The sequence below is a fragment of the Elgaria multicarinata genome, chromosome 22 (genome assembly GCF_023053635.1).
Source record: "Elgaria multicarinata webbii isolate HBS135686 ecotype San Diego chromosome 22, rElgMul1.1.pri, whole genome shotgun sequence".
NCBI classification, from domain to species: domain Eukaryota; kingdom Metazoa; phylum Chordata; class Lepidosauria; order Squamata; family Anguidae; genus Elgaria; species Elgaria multicarinata.
Window position 1 is genome coordinate 1,953,979 of NC_086192.1, and position 20,589 is coordinate 1,974,567.

The 20,589-nt window shown below is 50.4% G+C and overlaps 1 protein-coding gene across 5 annotated transcripts in view; it reads right to left on the reverse strand.

The window, feature by feature from the left end:
* GIT1 (GIT ArfGAP 1) overlaps positions 1–20,589 on the reverse strand; it is a 53,222-nt gene that overhangs the window by 8,743 nt on the left and 23,890 nt on the right. For all 5 annotated transcript variants that reach the window (XM_063146666.1, XM_063146665.1, XM_063146664.1 and 2 more), the window contains exons 2-10: positions 13,317–13,450; positions 12,736–12,848; positions 10,283–10,388; positions 9,525–9,611; positions 9,277–9,407; positions 6,719–6,813; positions 5,731–5,773; positions 4,306–4,354; positions 3,658–3,730 (exon numbers count right to left, since the gene is read on the reverse strand). In XM_063146666.1, coding sequence (XP_063002736.1) covers positions 3,658–3,730; positions 4,306–4,354; positions 5,731–5,773; positions 6,719–6,813; positions 9,277–9,407; positions 9,525–9,611; positions 10,283–10,388; positions 12,736–12,848 — 697 coding nt within the window. In that variant the 5' untranslated portion in view covers positions 13,317–13,450. The remainder of the gene's footprint in view (positions 1–3,657; positions 3,731–4,305; positions 4,355–5,730; positions 5,774–6,718; positions 6,814–9,276; positions 9,408–9,524; positions 9,612–10,282; positions 10,389–12,735; positions 12,849–13,316; positions 13,451–20,589) is intronic.

The window sequence follows — 20,589 nt, forward strand, 5'->3', positions numbered from 1 at the left end:
GGCGGATAAAGACCCACGCTCGGAGAAGGCTATAATCCAAGTCTCATCCTCCATCCCTCCACCTCCACACAGCTTTGGCCAAGTCACTCGCTCTGACATCCCTATGAGCCGCCTCGCAGGGTCAGCGTAGCAAGGAAGCACCACGGCAGCCACGAAGTTGCAACTAAAAACTCTGCAGCGTTGCCTTGCAACTCAAGGCTGCACGTCGGAAGCAGAAAGCCGATGGGGAAGTGGCTTCTAAGTAAACCGGCTTAGGACACGGCCTCGTGCGGATCATTCCCCAAACCGAAACCGGTAGAAGCGTTTGTGTTGCAATCGATCAACAACAACGCCGTTATGCTGAAAGGCATCCGGTATTTCTGCTTCTCCTCAAACAACAGGCAAGAGTCCAACTCATCTCACCCCGCTCCGGATCGCTCTCTCTCTCGCTCGCTCGCTGGGCGCAGCTCAAAAACGACTCTGTGCAGCCGAACAAACTTTTAAAAAGTCCCCGAGGGGGTTGCGGGGGGAGAAATCGGCGTGCAAGAGGGAAACGGTTGCTCCAGAGTAACACGGAAGGGGGAGCCCCCCCCCAAACACAGCCAGAAAGGGAGAGCGATGCCCAAACTGGGATTTCTGGGCTGCGGGTAAACCTCTCCGTGCCCCAGAAATCATGCCGGGATTTGGGGGGAAGCGGCCGCAGCCTAAAACTCAGACAGACTCCGCTCTCCCTTCACCGGGCACGTTTGGACCGACGCGCGCTCGCCCCCGCACGCCCCCCAAGCCCGCGCCTTCCTTACCAAGCCCCCGCTCAGCCCCACGCCGGCACAACTTCCAGAGAGGGGAACGGAGTCTGGAGCAAGCCGCACCCTCCCTCGAAAGGAGATTTATTCCGGCTGGGCCGTGGCGGAGCTGGCGAAAGGCCACGGATGCGGCTGGCCAGGAATGAAGGGAAGGGATGGGGGGGGGGACGAGGCCCGCTCTGGGGTGGCCGGGAGAGACAGGGAGGTGGCAGCGTTCCCACAGAACCACGGCCCGGGCTCTTCGCCCCTGCGCTTTTGGGGGAAAGCGGGGGGGGGTGCGTGTAGGCTGTGCTACAGTGCAGAACTGAGCACGCCGGTAAATGTCAGCCCCACCCCGCCCCAGCCCGATGAAGCCCACCTTTCTATAGTCTCACGCAAAGCTTGCTATGACTCAGCCCTGGGCCTAGCTGGGCACTGGCCCAGCAAACACTGCCAGCCCAACTCCCGGGTGAGCAATGAGATTCTCCAGAGCGGCCGAGAACAACTGGCAAAGCGGTTCAAAGCCCTCTCTCTTTGCACGAGGGCGTGCGGGGACATTTCGCCTGCCAATCTGGGGTGGGTGGGAGAGCTTCTTTCAAGCCATCCATCCAGTTTTGACAGGACAGCTTGCATGGGGAGTTTACCCTGATTTTATTCTCACAACAACCCTGTAAGGTAGCTCAGGCCAGAGAAAGAGAGAGAGAGAGAGACCAACTGGGCCCAGGTGAGTTTTGTGGGTGAGCAGGAATTTGAACCCGGGTCTCTCCATTCCACCAAGACACTGTCTGTGGCATCAACCTGGTATTATTTGTCATCTGAACACCAGCCCTCCCCCACCTGACTAGCTTTGAACCAAATAAAAACAATTGCATTTGCAAAAATGCACCCAAGCCGAAATTCGACACACTGAACCCACAGATCATTTACAATCATTGACACACACACATTGACACACACACCCAAATGCAACCCACCCTCACCTAGACTGGAGAAGGTGGGGATGTCTGACATACTTGGATTTTGCATCGGATACAGGCGCAATCCTATGTGTGTTTAGACAGAAAAACGTCCTACAATCCAATGCATCTTTAGACAAAAAAATGTTCTACACTCCTATGCATGTTTCGACAGAAAAAAAGTCCGTCAATTCCCAGCGTTCCCTAGCCAGCCATGCTGGGAATTGTAGGACTCATGTCTGTCTAAACATGCATATAGGATTATGCCCTAAGTGTCATGCCTTATTTAGACATTTATACTTCACCTTGCTACGATGAAAATCGAACTCAAGGCGGCTTATAAATAAAAAAAATGAAATATAAAACTGCAACCATTTTTGGAAAAGGCCCACCCTAACAATAAAATGATCCTAACAAATAAAATTAAAAACGCACCATAAGCAGATAATATCAACAGAACTAAAATAAATAAGCCTTCCCCAATTCTCCAGATGTGCCAGACTGCAATTCCCATCATTCCCAGTCAGCATGGCAAATGGCAGGGGAGATGGGCTGTGTAGTCCAACTCATCTGCAGGCTATCATGCTGGGAGAGGCTGCATTATGGCTACAGTGCAGTTTTTACCAACTCAAATGTCTTGGACTACAACTCCCATCATCTCTGACTTAGCTATGGTGGCTAGGAATGCTGGGAGTTGCAGTCCAACAAATCTGGAAGCCACCAGATCAGTATGTTGGAATCAGAGCAGAATATAGGAGTCCTTAAAAGGTCATCTAGCCTCACCTCGTAACCAACACCAACCAACAACCAGCTACAATTCAGCTACCCTTGCAGAGCAAAGATCTCCAGGTGAGCCAGGTCATGCCGAAGCCCAAAGCCCTTCTCTGAAAAAACTCAATTCCTCTTGGCATAAACCCAGATGACGTCTGTCCGTCCATCTGTCCCGTTTTAAGTTTGCCTAGGTTCAACATGCTTTGGAATTTTAAATCCACAATCCAGGCTGCACATTAAGAGTAGAATTCAACAAGCCAAAATGCCTCCACAAGTTTCTAGCCCCCAGTGGGTGCAGACACGGGCTCGGAAACAAGCAGATGATAGACATTGGAGTTGGCAGAGATGGCAAAACTTACAGCAATCATGAGAGATAAAACAGCAGCCACGTTCACATCTGAAAGGAAATCTCTGACAGAATTTTTGCAGAGAAAGTGATGTGTTTGTCTGTGGATTCAGTGTATGAGATATAGTCAACTTAGAAGACAGAAAAGAATTTGATTGTCGTAAATGTAATTAAACAAGGAGAGGATATAATTCACATTTGGGATGTGTAGAGAACCGAAAATACACCTTAACCTTTGTGTGTGTTTTCCTTTTTTTTTCTTTTTCTTTTTTCCGCTGCTCTTCCTTTTTTCCCTTTTTCCCTGGATGTAATGTTTCTATGTATTTATGTCATGTATGTTTGCAGAACAATAAAAATTATTATTATTATTATTATTATTATTATTATTATTATTAATATTAATAATAATAATAATAATAATGAAATAAACGGATGATAAGTCGTGGTGGGATCTCGAAAAACCAGAGCAGGTTTCCAACCTTCTGTAAACCGCCCAGAGAGCCCTGGCTATGGGAGCGGCATATAAGTGCAATAAATAAAATAAATAAAACCTTGGTGGGCAGGGAAGAGAGAGACTGGGTGCACAGTGCCACCAAGAGGCTGACAGAGGAATCACAGGTAGAGACGTTGGTGGAGAATGCGGGTGAGGGGGGATGTTACCTGCCCCTCATCCTTACACTTTCAGAGGGGCAAATGTTGGAAGATTAGATTTTTTAAGAAAATATACTGAAACCAGACATTGGGGGTCACCAGGGGAAAAAAACCCAGTAAGGCCCCCAAATCACCCACCACCTACCCCCCTCCTTCCCCCCCTGCCATTCACCTGCATCGTTTTCGCGGCGGTCCACCTCGTCGTACACATCCATGGCTAGCTCCTCAAAGAGACGGTTGCTGAGCTATTGGGGGCGAGAGAGTCAGTTCAGCAGCAGAACGTGGTGCAGGAACTGGGGCGCTGCGGGGTCGGCCCAAGGCGGTACTGTTATTTGGGAGCCTAATGGCCGCAACGGGTCACTTAGGGGCGCTGGGTCTCTTAATCCACCGCTACTTTCGCCATTCCCCAACTTTTGTGTGGCTTGTTCTCCTTTCTAAAGCCGATTTTAGATTAAGGTCTAGTTAGCCTTAATCTAAAACATGCTGGTATTTTTGGTACTTTATCCCCGCCCTCTTTGCCTCTGGCCCCGCCCATCAATGCAATGCGCCCCCCCCCCACGAGAGCCTCTCCTTGAATTCAGCCCATGGCGTAAGGGATGTGCAGCTCACTGCCTCCCCCAAACCCTGCGCCGTCCTTCCAATTTCTCCTTCACTGTACTTATACAGTCAAGCTCTACCTAGACTAGACCACTCAATAGCGGACAGGGCACGGCACAGGGGCAAATCCCCACAAACAACTAGCTCCGTGTCTCCCCCCACAAAAAATGCCGTGTTCCAGAAGAAGAAACCTGGCGGGGGGGGGCGCGCGCGTTGAACTTACCGCCTGCAATTTCTTCTTGGCTGCCTTTGCTAGCTCAGAGAGGTCCAAGCTGCAAGAGGAGAGAGAGAACCCCGTCAACCCCTGTCCCATGAGAAATTAGCCTAAGGGAGGGCATCCGTATCTACCCCCCACCCCACCTTCCCAGCCCCAATCCTGCACAGCACCCAGCTCCGTTCGGATTTGCAGGACGCCCTAATGAGGAAGCGGCAACCGCGAGGTTATTATTTGGGGGTTGGGTCTGTGTGTGATAGGCGTCGGAAGGAATGTCACCAGCCGACAGAGGGGCCGAGGCGAGAGATACGGGAGGGGAACCAGGAGATCAAAGGCGAGGAAGGGGGGAAGCATTTTCAAAAAGGAAAACAGACTTTCTGAACGCATCCCCCAGGAGACGGTGGTCACCAAACGATTCATTAATCCCCTTTTTGTGCTCAACAATCCACGCCCCTGCCAAAACACGCGCGTGCACACACACACACACACACAGGCATGTCATATTTCCCACGGAAAGTGGGGGGGGGGATGGCACGGGCCATGGCGGTCGCATGCGGTTGAGTGTCGAACCCCTCGGTACCTTTGAGACATGCATTTTGGGTGCACTCTGAACTCCAGATAGGCAGCGGGGAAAGAAAAGGACAAACAAGGATGTTAAAAAATAGTGTGTGTGTCCCCAACTCCCACTAGAAAAGCCCGGGGTGTCTGCAAGTGGCAGCTGGATTAGGGGGTTGAAATGCTCTCCTCTCCCAATAAGTACCGGGGCTCAACCTGCCTTAATCCGATCTTCTTGCCTGCAACCCCCGGGGGCTTTTCTGAATTTTATTCTGCCCTCAGCTGAAAGAACTTCAGCATCCCCTGATCTATGGTTTCTAAAGCCGCCTTCCTCAACCTGTGCTCTCCTGATGCGTTGGGACTACAACTCCCAGCAGCCCCTAATGTAGGCTTAATAAGTTATCTGAAAGCAGAACTGGGCAGACGTTGGGTTCACGGAATCAACTGGACCTGGGTGCAAAAACAGCACCTCACAACAGCTAAGGAAGGCGGGCATTGAACTGAGGGACAAGGGTTCCTCTGAGCATATGCTCAGCCCAAGAATGTACTTTCAAGGCCAGAAGGGGAGCAAACACAAAAATCTATTCCCCCACACCTGCCCGCCGAGTGCTTTTTTGATTTCAGCAGCCAAATTTAGGAGAAATCTACAGAGTCCCTTAGGGTAAGGTAAACTTTGATATATAGGACTTTACTATTTTGTATTATTTTAGCAGTGAAATACCGGGATATCTACCCTTTTCTAATGTTGAAGAAGCAGCTTATGAGAAACACTGGTACATATGTAATCCCTACAATAGCCACAAGGTGGCAGCAATTACGCCCTCTATGGGATATAAAAAGAGGGCAGATTTTGGGGGAAGAGGTAGGAGAATACCTCACCTGTCAGCCATCTGCGGGATGATGTAATGCCCATTCTTGTGGTCTGCGTGGAAAGACAGAAACGGTTAAGCAATCTAGCCAGCGCCTCCACCGAATCCAACTAACACCCCCTTAGACAGATGCACCATCATTTCCAAATATAGACCGGATAAAAAAACAGCCGGGTTCACTTTCTCGCACGCACACGCACATGCACACTCACGCGTCAATGCACTGCGCTGTGGCAAAAATTTAGAATTGTTAGGAAAAGAACAGAAGAACAGCAGGTGTTGTTATAAATAAGGAAATAGCAGTAACACCATTGGTTAAGGGCGCAATTCTGTGGATGTTTTGACAGATAAAAGTCCTACAACTCCCAGCATGTCCAGCCAGCATGGCTGGCTAAGGCATGCTGGGACTTGTAAATTTCCCCCCGCCCCCCGCCTAAACATACACAGGATTGTAGGACATTTCCCTATCTAAACATGCATAGGATTGTAGGAGCGATTCCAGTTTAAACATGCATGAGATTGTAGGACTTTTTTTTCTGTCTAAACATGCATGGGATTGTGCCCTCAGTCGCCTTGAGTATCTGTGAGAAAACGGGGGAAGCCTCCAAAGAGAAATTAACCTACAATGACACACTTGTACTTACAATATTATCTCACCCACAAACACACCCACACCCAAATGATATTATATAACTGGAGAAGGTTCAACAGGGCAAACTTAGAAGGTTCACCTTTTTCATGAAGGTAGCCTTGTAAAAGCCAGGCTTTTATTTAATTCATTTATTTATTTATGTTGATGCAAATGTAATATACCGATATATATAATTTTGGCACAGCTTTCAAAAACCACTCCCTTTAATAGCTAACGGAGGTGGTGCGTGCCGAAAGAATTGTAGCTGAAACGGGGTCACTGAAAAACAAGCCGGGGAACCGCCAACGACTCGTGCACCCGTGCGTCTCAGACCCGTGCACACGCGGACCCCTTCCGGTCCTCTTACCTGGCTTCCGGCCACAGAGGTAGAAAGCCAGCCTGTCCGTCAGCTCGTACTGGCACTCCACCAACCGCTCGGCCAGTTCATGTTGGGATGCCTGCCTGCGGAGAGAGGGGGAAGGAGGGTGTCAACGGTCAAACGATGCATGCCCGAGAGAGAGATTGGATTGGGATGGCCAATTCCAAATTTAAGCCTCAACTACAACACGCGACTCCACCTACTGGTTTGTTGATTTCTGGTACGGTTTGGATGTTCTGTTTCTTTTACATTTGGGGAGAACTATCAGTAATAGAATTTGCAACAACAGGTCAGCCTTCCCCCGCGTTGTGCTTGCTTAGAAAAGAATTATATATTTTACAAGTATTATTTCAATGTAATGGCCTTTGGTTTTATATAATAAAGATGACTGGACTGTAGATTTGGGACTTTCAGGTTCAAAGCTGTACTCTGCCATGAAGGTCACAGAGCAACCCTGGGCGAGCCGCTTTCTTAGAACCACAGAATAGCAGAGTTGGAAGGGGCCTACAAGGCCATCGAGTCCAACCCCCTGCTCAATGCAGGAATCCACCCTAAAGCATCCCTGACAGAGGGTTGTCCAGCTGCCTCTTGAAGGCCTCTAGTGTGGGAGAGCCCACCACCTCCCTAGGTAACTGATTCCATTGTCGTACTGCTCTAACAGTCAGGAATTTTTTCCTGATGTCCAGCCGGAATCTGGCTTCCTGTAACTTGAGCCCGTTATTCCGTGTCCTGCACTCTGGGAGAATCGAGAAGAGATCCTGGCCCTCCTCTGTGTGACAACCTTTTAAGTATTTGAAGAGTGCTCTCATGTCTCCCCTCAATCTTCTCTTCTCCAGGCTAAACATGCCCAGTTCTTTCAGTCTCTCTTCATAGGGCTTTGTTTCTAGACCTCTGATCACCCTGGTTGCCCTCTTCTGAACACGCTCCAGCTTGTCTGTGTCCTTCTTGAATTGTGGAGCCCAGAACTGGACACAATACTCTAGATGAGGCCTGACCAGGGCCGAATAGAGAGGAACCAGTACCTCATGTGATTTGGAAGCTATCCTTCTATTAATGCAGCCCAAAATAGCATTTGCCTTTCTTGCAGCCGTATCGCACTGTTGGCTCATATTCAGCTTGTGATCTACAACAATTCCAAGATCCTTCTCGTTTGTAGTATTGCTGAGCCAAGTATCCCCCATCTTGTAACTGTGCATTTGGTTTCTATTTCCTAGATGTAGAACTTGGCATTTATCCCTATTAAATTTCATTCTGTTGTTTTCAGCCCAGCACTCCAGCCTATCAAGATCACGTTGAAGTTTGTTTCTGTCTTCCAGGGTATTAGCTATCCCACCCAATTTGGTGTCATCTGCAAATTTGATCAGCGTTCCCTGCACCTCCTCGTCCAAATCATTAATAAAAATGTTGAAGAGCACTGGGCCCAGGACTGAGCCCTGCGGCACCCCACTCGTTGCCTCTCCCCAGTTTGAGAAGGTTCCATTGATAAGCACTCTTTGAGTCCGATTCTGTAGCCAACTGTGAATCCACCTAATAGTTGTTCCATCTAGCCCACTTTTAGCTAGTTTGTTAATCAGAATGTCATGGGGCACTTTGTCAAAAGCTTTGCTGAAGTCAAGATATATGACATCCACACCATTCCCACAGTCCACAAGGGAGGTTATCCTATCAAAAAATGAGATCAAATTAGTCTGACAGGATTTGTTCCTGACAAATCCATGTTGGCTTCTAGTGATCACCGCATTGATTTCAAGATGTTTACAGATTGACTTCTTTATAATCTGCTCCAGAATTTTCCCAGGGATGGAAGTCAGACTGACTGGTCTGTAGTTCCCAGGTTCCTCCTTTTTGCCCTTTTTGAAGATAGGGACAACGTTAGCCCTCCTCCAGTCGTCCGGCACCTCACCCATCTTCCATAATTTTGCAAAGGTAATAGACAAAGGTTCTGAGAGTTCTTCCGCTAGCTCCTTCATTACTCTCGGATGCAGTTCATCGGGCCCTGGAGATTTAAACTCATTCAAGGAAATTAGGTGTTCTTTGACCATTTGTTTATCAATCTCAAACTGCAATCCTGCCCCCTCAGCTTCTGCTTCACTTTCTCCAGGGGGGTTGTAGACCCGCTTTTGGGAGAAGAGGCTTTTCTAGCCTACCGAACCTCGCAGGGTGTTTGTGAGGATAAAATTGGGGTGGGGAATAATATTATGCCACTCTGAGTGGTTGAAAGGGCAGGAAAAAACCTAATAAACAAGTCAAGCACTAGCCCACAGGCCACAAAAACAGAAGCCAGGCCTGCCTTCACCGAGCCCCAAATACTCAGCCACTCATTCTTGGCAAAGAACTACCCTCGTCTGAAGTTCTGTGCCCTGGTGTTAAGTCTTCTTCTATTTTTTCTCCTCTTCCCTCCCCACCGCCTTTTTTGTGTGTTTCGCGTCCTTTTTTGTGTGTTTCAATTACAAGCCTGCAAGACGGGCTGGCAAGTCAAATAAATAAAGAAACAAACCACAAGCCAACGAGACAGCCCAACGGAAGCAGCCGAGGCCGACCCTCACCTGGCGTAGTCGATGGGGGTCCGTCCGTTCACGTCAGGGGCCCCGGGGTCTGCTCCGTACACCACCAGCAGCTCGGCCTGGAGGGTCTGCCCTGCTTTGGCAGCGACGTGCAGCGGCGTGGTCCCCTTCTCCTAGGAAAGGCGGGAAGGGATGGGTCAAGCCCGGCACAGCCCCCGTCCCGCTCCAGCTGAGGCATTTAAAGGAGGCCTCGCCACGCAAAAGGCAGGATTTGGGCGTAGGGCTCTCACCGGGTGGAAGAAGTTGGCCTGTGCCCCCAGGGAGAGGAGGCGCAGGCAGGTTTCCAGATTCCCTGTCCGGACGCTTGAATGCAGTTGCTGCGGACAAAGGAGGCAGGAGGTCAGGGCAGAGGAAACACAGGGGGATCTTGTTCCACACCCCGCTCCGTGCCAGGCCAAAGAGGCAGCTTCTCCCCACCTGTCAATACCACCCGGACTTCCAAATGGCCTTGAGATGAAAAAACTGCCGAAAACAGCTATCAAGTCATGCCAGGGACTCTTGTTCTCCCCGTTAACATTTAAAAGAGGGTGCAGAACCAAACACGGGCGGGGAGATGAACGCCCCCTCCCTGACCTGGCGTTGCCATCCCACCACCCGCCCATTTTGCCTTTCTGAGATTGCTTCCGGAGGTGCCCCCGCCGAAGCTCCGTGGGCCGCATACAGGAGCTCCATGGGCCGAAGGTTGCGTGCCCCTGCTTTAAAGCTATGTAAGGCAAGGCAACTACTACTAAGTTGTCTGTCGCCCCCTTTCTTCTTCCTTTACAAGCATTCCAATAAAATAAGTGCCTGGTGAAGTTTTAAATTTGTTTGAAAGTAAGACTTGGCTGGCCAGGGATGGGCGTGATTTGGCTGGCCAGCCAGGGTGATAGGAACTGTAGTCCAAGATGAGGAGAGACCGATTTAGGGCCAGGAAAAGATGTGTGGAAAACCCACATCCTCGATAACTCACACAAATATACGTGACACGAGCCCTCCCACAGCCACGCACCTTGCTGAGGTCCTTGGCGGTCACGCCGTCGTCGTCCCGGCACGGAAGCTTGTGAACAAAGGCCAACATCTGGTATTTGGCACGAATGAATTCGGACTTGGTGGGGCTGCGAGAGAACAGAAGTGGATCAGAGAGAAGCAGGGGTAAACTTCCAAGTGCACAGCCTCGTTGCGGGAGTCACAGCTCCAAGAGGGGTCCCAAAATGCAAGCAGATATGTTGATCTGCATGTTGACGTCTGTGTACACACACACACACACACACACACACCACCCCAAAAGTGCAGCGGTACACAGCATGAGAGCCCTCTTCAAATACTTGAAAGCGTGTCACACAGAGGAGAGCCAGGATCTATTCTCGATCAGCCCAGAGTGCAGGACAAGGAATAAGGGGCTCAAGTGACAGGAAGCCAGATTCCGGCTGGATAGCAGGAAAAACATCCTGACTGTTAGAGCAGCATAACAATGGGACCAATGACCTAGGGAGGTGGTGGGCTCTCCCACACTGGAGGCCTTCAAGAGGCAACTGGACAACCCTCTGTCAGGGATGCTTTAGGGTGGATTCCTGCACTGAGCAGGGGGTTGGACTCAATGGCCTTGTGGGCCCCTTCCAACGCTACGATTCTATGATAGCACCCAATTTATCTGGATCAGTGGACTGTCGAAGAGAGAAAGCCAAAACTGCATGAGGAAAGGCCCCGGACGGCCACACCATGTCGGCAAACAGCACATCCCCTGCACTGCAGCTCAAGTTTTTCCAGGAGTTCCCCCCTCCCCGCCCCCGCAATACCATGGGTAAAAAAAAAAGTTCATTTCCAAATCAACAAGACCGTCCCTCTTGCCGTTTTTTTCACCTCCACCAGGAGCCGGTCTCACATAAAGCGAATGGGTCTTAATTGCCCATTCGAAACCAAGCCGCCCCAAAATACTTTGCATTGCAACAGGGACTGCTTGTTGCAATGCCGTACATGCCGTTGCTGGAAAAATCTGGTTATACTCTGGCTACTGTAGGGACTGCAGCTAAGCTCAATGGGAGTAGGGAAGTCTGAGTGGGGTGGCACATAGAATCATGGATAGCAGAGTTGGAAGGGGCCTCTAAGGCCATCGAGTCCAACCCCCCGCTCAGTGCAAGAATCCACCCTAAAGCATCCCTGACAGATATGACATAAGCATCCCTGCTAATAAAAGGGCCTTGGGGCTTTGGCCCTGTGAGCCCTGATTCCATCAGGAAAAACTTCCTGGCGGTTAGAGCAGTACGACAAAACATCAGGAAAAACGTCCTAACGGTTAGAGCGGCATGACAATGGAACCAATTGGCTAGGGAGGTGATGGGCTCTCCCACACTAGAGGCCTTCAAGAGGCAGCTGGACAGCCATCTGCAATGAGCAGGGGGTTGGGCTGGATGACCTTATAGGCCCCTTCTAGCCCTACTATTCTATGATTCTACACCACTGGAGAAGAAGGTGTCAAAAAACAACCTTCATCTCAACCAAAGCTTTTTTCCCCAAGAGGTCTGCTGCTGAGGTTCGCTCCACCTGGGAGCGATTCCCCCTAAATCCAAGTTACGTGCAGGCTTTCCAAGTTCCTGGCTAACAAGGCTAAAGAGCTCTGCACACGGACAGAGGCACTGCCTCCTCTGAAGACGGCTTCTGCGATTCAAGCGCTTTGAAATCCTACATTTGAATGTTTAGTTAAAACAACAACAAACGGTTTCCACAGCAATCAAAGATTAATACAGGCGAACAAAGGCAGAGAAAACATAGATAACACTGAAATGGAAGTATTATTATTATTATTATTATTATTATTATTATTATTATTATTATTATTATTATTATTATACTTTACTCCATTCTCCCAGAAGTCAGTATAAAAGCAATTCAAACGCTTTGGAAAACAACCAACCAAGTGGACCCTAACTGGAACCGTTTCGGTACTTTACAGATGGCCGTTCCGAAATAGATGGAGCCTCTTGAGTTACGCCCCTGACCGGCAACTAAACCGTTTACTGCAGTTAGTAGGTTCAAAATTAGTTCATCGCCTCGTTTGCAGGATTGCCAAAAGCACCCTGGCTGGACGCGAAGGGGATCAAAAAGAATTATTCGCTGCGCTGGTTGCAAGCTGCATGCAACGGAACGTTTATAGTGACAAGCACAAGACGAATGGATATTCTTTCCCCTTCTTTGTCTTCTAGCTTGGTTATTTTCTCAGTCAGCTGTCCCCGACTTGGTAGCCTCCAGATGTCTTGGACTTCAACTCCCGTGGGCCCCAGCCATCATGCTGGGAGTTGTAGTCCAAAATACCGGAGGGCAGCTGACGTTAGGGAAAGTGGTTTTAAACATTCCCGTTTTTTACCTGTGGACAGAAGGACGCCATTTTCTCCTTTTCAAAAAGGAGGGCGAGTAAGAAGAGCTTCAAAATGACGCTCCGTTCATCCCACTCCGCCCAATACTCACTGGACTTTGTCCTGGGGGTTTGCCTTGCGCCTCCCGCTCTGCACTTGTGCCGGATCGAGCAGGGAGTGCTCCCATATAGAATTGGCACCATTGCTTGCAAGGGTATGCACCATCTGAAGTTGCGGGAGGGGTGGGGAGAAAAAAAGAGAAACAGAAAATCAACAGTCAAAAGTTGGGGGAACTGTTGTCATTGGTAATATCCCCCTGCAAAACTTTGAGGTTCACCTGACACCCTCCCGATGCTCTAACTACAATTCCCATTACCCCCCCCCAGCCAGCATGGCCACCGAGTCCCAGAAACCATCACAAACAGGACGCAAATGTCCCACCGCTCCTAAGCCTTTCCAGCAGAGCTCCCACTCTTTCCCCAATCCGTGACACCGTGGTCGCCAGGCGAAAAGACGCCCTCGCCAGAGGCGAGCAAGTTTGTGGACAGAGAAGCAAAGGGGCAGTTGCCAACTCGCAAGATTACAATCGGGTCCATGGTGGGCCTCAAACGGGAGCAGCCACCATCCTCTCCAGGGGGGTTGTTATCGCTGCCCCCCAACCCCGGCGGAAAGGAAACCCTGCCCACCACTCACCTGCAACAAGGTGGCATACCAGGGACTGTGCCGAAGGTGTTTGACAATGGATATATGGCGCCCCAAGCTGCGGTGGACGCTGCAACATTCATCACAGACCAGAACGCCACGGTTGATAGATGCCCAGCCAGGGTCTGGACAGGGAGAGAGAGAGAGAGAACGCATGTGTGGAGGGGCAGCACATGTGGTGCATAAATCACACGGCTGCCTTGCCTACACATTTATCTATATATTTATTTCATTGGTATCCCGCCTTTGCAGCAAATAAACAGGTCTCCAGGGGAGCTGGTGGCGAAAAGGACCAACATTTTGAAATAAAAACAGGCTTAAAACGATAACGAAACAAAGCCAATGGGAGGTTCCCCCCCGCCCCAGGTGTTCACATGCGCAGGAGGAAATCGCGCACTCAAACCTCCCACAAACCAACACCTCTGTAAGGAGTTAAAAGCCGGTTCTGAACATCCTTGTCACCGCTGGTAAACGATTCAGTGGTTAACGCGCCGTTCTCAACGGCAGAGCTGTTAATTAAAAACACAGCTTTTAACCCAGCAAGGAGGTGTTGATCACAGCAGGCGGGCATTTCGTTCCTCCACTGCACACGCGCACGGTTGGAGAAAAACTCCCATTTGTCAGATTAACGATCTACAACAGAGGTGCGCAGGAGGTAGAGCTTCAGGTATTTTGGACTCTGACTCCCAGAAGCCCCTGCCAGGATGGCCAATGGCTAGGAGTGCTGGGCGTTGAAGTCGAAAGCATCTGGAGAATCTACTTCTTAACTGCCCCCACCCTCCCACCCCCGATCTACAAGGCTTTGCAAGAAAACGTATCTAGTTTTGCGAGGGAGGCCGGAGAAATTGAAACGAGATTGCAACAGGCAGAAGTGGCAGGATTTCTTAGGAATCCAACTCAGCTTCCGCAGCGGCTTTTTTTCAAGTCCGTTGTCTTGCAGACCATTTTTGGGGTGGCCTTGCACTTTTGCATTTGTGCGTGCATCAGCGCAAGTCGAACGAAAACTTGGCCAAAAATAATAATAATAATAATAATCCGATTCTGTCAACGGAGCCAACGATGCCCAAGCGCCTGCAAAACACGGAGCAAAATCCGTACATCTCAAACCCATTTAATCAGAAAACAAACACAATAAGAACATAATTAAAAACTCCACAATAAAAGAATAAAAAACCTGCCAGAAGAAACGCCAAAGGCCTGCCTGGAAAAAAAGTCTTTTGGATGCATCCTATAATATGAGGCTGCCTGGGACATTCGTTCCCTGAAGAAAGGCGGGTGTGGCCCCCGGGACAGGGGCTTCTGGGTTGTGGGGCCCGGGTGGGGAACAGCTTCACAAGAGCGATTCAGGGTTTTAAGCCATGTCTGTACATGTTTTTAAGTTTCATTTTTCAAACTTGCCACGTGATGCATGAAGCTGCCTCGTGGACTTTCCGTACAAGGTGGCGTATAAGTTCACAACAGCAACTCCGTGGCCTGTGTCTCAGCAGCCAACGCTTTGGAAAGTCATCCGAGGTTTTTTTAAAAAATGTTTAGGCTGCAATCCTATGCATGTTTAGACCGGGGGGGGGGGAGGGGGGAAAGCCCCAGCGAGCGTGGCTGACTGGAGCTTGCTAGGAATTGTAGGCCTTTTTTCCGTCTAAACCCGCATAGGATTGCGCCCTTAATTTCTTTTCTTTTAAAAAACAAACAAAGGCCCAAGAGCTCAGTGGTTCAGAAAGCGGCAATTCCCGTAACTGGGGTGTTTCATTGCTCATCAATTATTATTATTTTTAAAAGCAATCTGTACATGCTCAGAAGCCTGTCTTGTCGTTTCACAATTCCAACTACCGCCTTAAGGCAAACCCTGGCACTTGCCAGATGGGTTGGACTACAACTCCCAGAATCCTCCAGCCAGCTCTAATGAAATTCGATCTCACACACTCAGCCACACCAGCTGTGGGAGGGAAGCCCCCCTGACCTTTCTAGCCAGCCCCACAGATCTGGAAACCTGGGGCAGGGGGGAATTGACCTTTCCGATCTAAATCCACTTCACTCCAGGACATTTCCTTCTCGCCTTCCTGGAAAATTTGGGGTCAAGCAGGTGGGGAAAAGATGCACTCATGTACAAAAGAAGTATCACACCTTGGTGTCCCTGTCTGGTTGCTGAGAAAACCCTAAAGGTTTCCCTAGCAACTGCAAAGGGTGGGGGGGTTCTGCCGGTAGCTAAGGAAACCCTCCCTTAGCAATGCCGTGACAGAGACAGAGGAGAAGAAGAGCCAGGCGCGTGGACGGCCTTGGCACATGAAAGCATCCATGTGCGGGAATCTCGCTCCTCTGCACTCCTGTTCTCACGATGCAACACACAGCAAGCGCCCTGCCATAAACATTCAGTGACCGGAACTTCCCCCTCAGACAGAGAGAATGCCCGCAACCTTGCCGTGACATAACGGAAGCTCAGCCAATCCTTTGCCAAGGTCATCCAAGTCTCGTTGCACCAACCAGCAGCGCTGGAGCGACGGGACCCGTCAGGGTCTTCTCCATACCGAAGATTTTTCCTGGGAGCGACACGGGACCCCATGAGACAGAACGAGAAGAGGAGGGAATACCCCAACCACGAGGAATCCTGAATGTTTACGGTTGGGACGCAACCTCAGTCCCAGGGAATGGTGGGCCAGGCCCAGAGCAATTCCCCTAGCAGAAAATGCAGAAGCCCTTTAAGAGAGAGGCCTCGTAGCTCAAATGGTAGCGTCCCTGGCATGCAGAAGGGGCCCCGTGCAAATCCCGGCAGCTCCAGATAGGTCTGGGTGAAAAGAGCCCTGCCTGAAAAGAGCCCTGCCAGAAACCTTGCAGAGCCGTTGCTGCCAGTCAGTGTCGAGAATTCTGGTATGAGGCAGCTTCTTACGTGTCTGTCTGAATCAGACTTTGAATCGGAACGATGAGGTCTAGAAACTTGGGCAGAGCATCCCAGGTTTAATCCCCGACCCCTCCAGGTAACACTAAAAGAGACCCTTGCTGGTCAGCAAAGACATTACCAAGCGAGAAGGACCAGTGTATGAAGTCTTCTGATGTTCCTAGTTCTCAGCAAGGACCGGCCCAGACGCAAGCTTTCTCTGCTGGCTCACTCTCCTGACGACTTTCGAAAACTACCAGCGGAGCTATTGCAACGCCCCTGAAATGTCAGCAAACCTCTGAATGGCTCGAGGGTTCAGCCACAGAATGATGGACCCCAAACACTGGGGAGAACGAGAGACGCTTCCAGATGAGAAGGCTGGAAGACCCAGGCACGGGCAAACTCTGACACCCTTTCAGTTTAGAAATTCGGCATGGGGTCTCACTTACCCTCCACTTAATAACCCTACCTCTAGGCCAGGGCTGGGCAAAACACGACCTCCGTCACCCCTGAAAAAAATATAGGGGGGATTTTAGGAGGAAAAGTTAATTTTGCTTTTAGGAGGGGAAATTACTTTAGAGAGTGAAACGGCAGCTGTAGCACAGCAGAAGCCCCCAAAGGTCACATTTAGCTTGCTTGCAAATAATGCTTGTTAGGGACAGATGCTTTTACCCCTCCCCTCCCAAAACACAGGTGCAAGAGGTTGGCTCTTTCCTACCCCCAATATTTGGAGGGGGGCGTTCTTTGAATTCAAAACGGTTAGAAATAATTTGTCCAAACACAGCCCCCTGTGCGCTAGGTGACGACAGGTGGCAGGGACGTTCTCGCGTGCCACAAATATATTTGGGGAAAGATCCAGGGCCTCTTCTAACCACCCTCACCCGTCCCCAAACGACAGCTCCCTGGCTTGGCGGTTAAAATGCTGCGCCTGTGTCTTCACACCCTCTTCTCTGTGCAAAAAAAAGAGAGAGAGAGAGAAAAGGGCGCCCACGCATGCTGCTATTCCCAGCTCAGCACCCACCCCCTCCGTCCCGAGGGACGTGCCAAAATTCGCACAGCTAACCCTTTCCATTCAGGGCAATCGACACCCACCCAAATTAAAGAGCCCCTTGCCCACACATTCACCCCGTCCAGAGCTACCCCACCCTTCCCAAATGCCCCAGGCATCTCCATCGGCCCAGTTTGGGCACAAGCAGCAACAAGAGTGCCTCTGAGCATGCAAAGATCTGCACTCTGGCATCCAAAGTGGCCCTTGCGCTTCTAGAACCAGGCCATGGAAGGGAAGGAGAGAGAGAGAGAGAGCGCGTCATGATTATCTGCCTTCGGGGAGGGTGCCAAAAAACGGAAAAGACCCAGCGGCTCTTGGTGAGGCGTTCAGAGCTGCCAGGAGGTTCTTGGGGCTACAAGGTCCCATTGGCTTCACCCCTCCTTTCCCTTAGCCCACAGCAGTACTGGGAATCTTTTGTCATCATCCCCGGCGCAAAAACAAAGGGACGTTTGACTCCAGCCAAGGCTGTGCATTCGAGATGGGGGCGGCAAAGAGAGAAACAGATGAGCAACATTTGGCTGGAAGAAAACTAGGCTTAGGCCAAGCCTCGGCACAGGGAAGACACAGGGCCCACTGCAACCTCAAAGGTGCAGCGCAGGGGATGGAGAACCCCCATTCAACGGGAGCCCAAAACGTAAAGGGACAGTTTTGCCCTGGGTGACACTGGTGGGCACACGCGGCTATCCCAGCCATGGCAAGGACAGCAGATGACACCATGGCATGAATTTATACTCCTCCGTTCAGCCTGGGCTGGTTACTCAGAGCCGCCGAGCTGCCCGAGAGAGAGAGACCGAAAACGAGAGACGCGCCCTTTCCAGGCCGTGTGAAGAGAGACGGTTTCCAGCTTGGAGCCTCCCCATTTGCTCCAACACCATCTCAGCCCACGGGTTGTGCGGTGGACAAGCTGTGCAGCGAGATAAGAGGGCATTGGGAAAAGAAAAAGGAAACTGCAGGAAAAGGAAGAAACCGAGCACAGCATGGTCAACGGAGAAAGAGCGCAGGAAGGAAGGAAGGCGAGAAGCGGAGAGGGGCAGAGAGAGGGGGGGCATCCTCTCTCTTTCCGCTTTGCCACCACTACTGGTCATGCTCCAACCCCCCTGCCCTGTGAGACCGCCTGAGCCAGACTCAGGACCGCCAGAGCGCATGAATGTTCCGGCTGGGCCCGTCCCCCGTCCGAGGGAACGTCGATCGGGCCCAGGACTTGTCATCCCTGGAATGCTTTTTCTATAAATGAAGAGCTTTGAACCAACTCAGAAGGCATTCTCCCCCCCCCCCCCCCGCCCACGGGTGCCTCAGTTCTCTGCGCAGCCTGTAGACCTGGATCGCCCACTTCCATTCAGGCCCGGCTGTTTGACATCCTGACATCTTTGGCATGCATTCATTCATGCGCTGGGGGCCAGGCGGTGGAAACTCCTATGTAGACGCTCTTGAGAACTTTGGACAAAAGGACGAAATAACCCTAAAAAGAGAGTAGTACCCATCCGCCAATCTTCGAAAGGACAACGCACCAGAGCACATTATGCGCCAAAGTGCTTCCACTCGATCCAAACCAGGAAACTTCCCTGTTCAAGAGCTAATGCCAGTCTTTCCCAAATGGGATTCTCCAGATGCAGGGACTACAACTCCCATTGTCCAGAGGGCCCCAGGTTGAGAAATGCTGACAAACTCAGTTTATCAGCAACTTTTGTCATGGATGGCCTGGAAGTTTGGAATCCATCCCCCTCCCTTAATGACATGGAGACCCGAAAAAGAATTCCAAGAGTTTCCCGTCGGTGCCGCGCAAACGTTTGCCAGCTTGAACGCGTAATCCAGGAAGAGAAAGAAACAGGGCTGGAATGTCCGGCTGCAGCCACAAACTGGGGGAAGGAAGGTGGCAAGGTGCTTCAGCAGGCCATTGTGAACTACCTGGGATTAATTCAAGTGCTTCTCTCGCCACAAAACAAACAAACAAATAACACCCACCCCCCAAAAAAACCCCAGCAACAAAGGAGAACCCACTCTCAGCCCTTCCCTCCCCAAACTCAGGGGTCGTGACACCTGGCCAGCGATTCACGCACCAGGTGTGTTTGGGAATCAAAATGCTTCATTCAGGAAGTTTCCCATTTTGGTGCATAATCCAACACCCTGACCGTGGCCACCACTACCACGCTCGAGTTTGCAAACCTAAGCTGCTAGCCCTCATGGTGGCGAAAGCAGGCTTTGAAACATGTGTGTGGTCTGGGATAACATTTCAGCAGCCAGAGGTGGGAGAATCCCCAGCAGCCGGGGGGCGGGGGGCAGGTATTCCAGTTCTCTGCCACGTGCCTTGCCCCTGTGACTTATTTAATTTTTTAATACGCTGAATTCCAGTGCTTTGTCATTCAGTTGTTCCGGACGGTTGTTTTTAACCTGAGCAGTTTTATTATTGCATCCAGTTCTGGGCTCCATAATTCAAGAAGGACGCAGACAAGCTGGAGCATGTTCAGAGGAGGGCAACCAGGATGATCAGGGGTCTGGAAACAAAGCCCTATGAAGAGAGACTGAAAGAACTGGGCCTGTTTAGCCTGGAGAAGAGAAGATTGAGGGGAGACATGATAGCACTCTTCAAATACTTAAAAGATTGTCACACAGAGGAGGGCCAGGACCTCTTCTCGATCCTCCCACAGTGCAGGACATGGAATAACGGGCTCAAGTTACAGGAAGCCAGATTCCAGCTGGACAGCAGGAAAAATGTCCTGACGGTTAGAGCAGTACGACAATGGAACCAGTTCCCTAGGGAGGTTGTAGGCTCTCCCACACTGGAGGCCTTCAAGAGGCAGCTGGACAACCACCTGTCAGGGATGCTTTAGGGTGGATTCCTGCATTGAGCAGGGGGTTGGACTTGATGGCCTTGTAGGCCCCTTCCAACTCTGCTATTCTATGATTCTATGATTCTGATTATCACTCCAAAAAACCCTCCCCATTCTTATCCAACCACTTTGAGTGCTTTAGAGATATGAGACAGATCAGGGGATAAAAATCTAAAAATAAAACAAAAGCAAACTTTAAAAAAGAAAGAAAGGCCGCAATAAAAATTAACAGGGTTCAAAGGACAATAGCAGGAAGACAGGGAAGCAACTCCACATTTAAGACGACGGAGAGTAAGGAGGCGAGACGGCCATCAATATTCCAAGACGTCGGTCAACACTCCCAAGAAATATTCGTGGCACTTGCTTTTTGAAAATTATTTCCCCCCCAAATCAGACGCAGAAAAGGTGCCCCTCTTAAAAGGAAGTCCTAAGATTTTTTTCTGCTTGGACTCTTCTTGTTTTGATGGATGAAATCAAGTTTTGCATCATCGCAACGACCCGGGATTTTGTCTCGTTCGG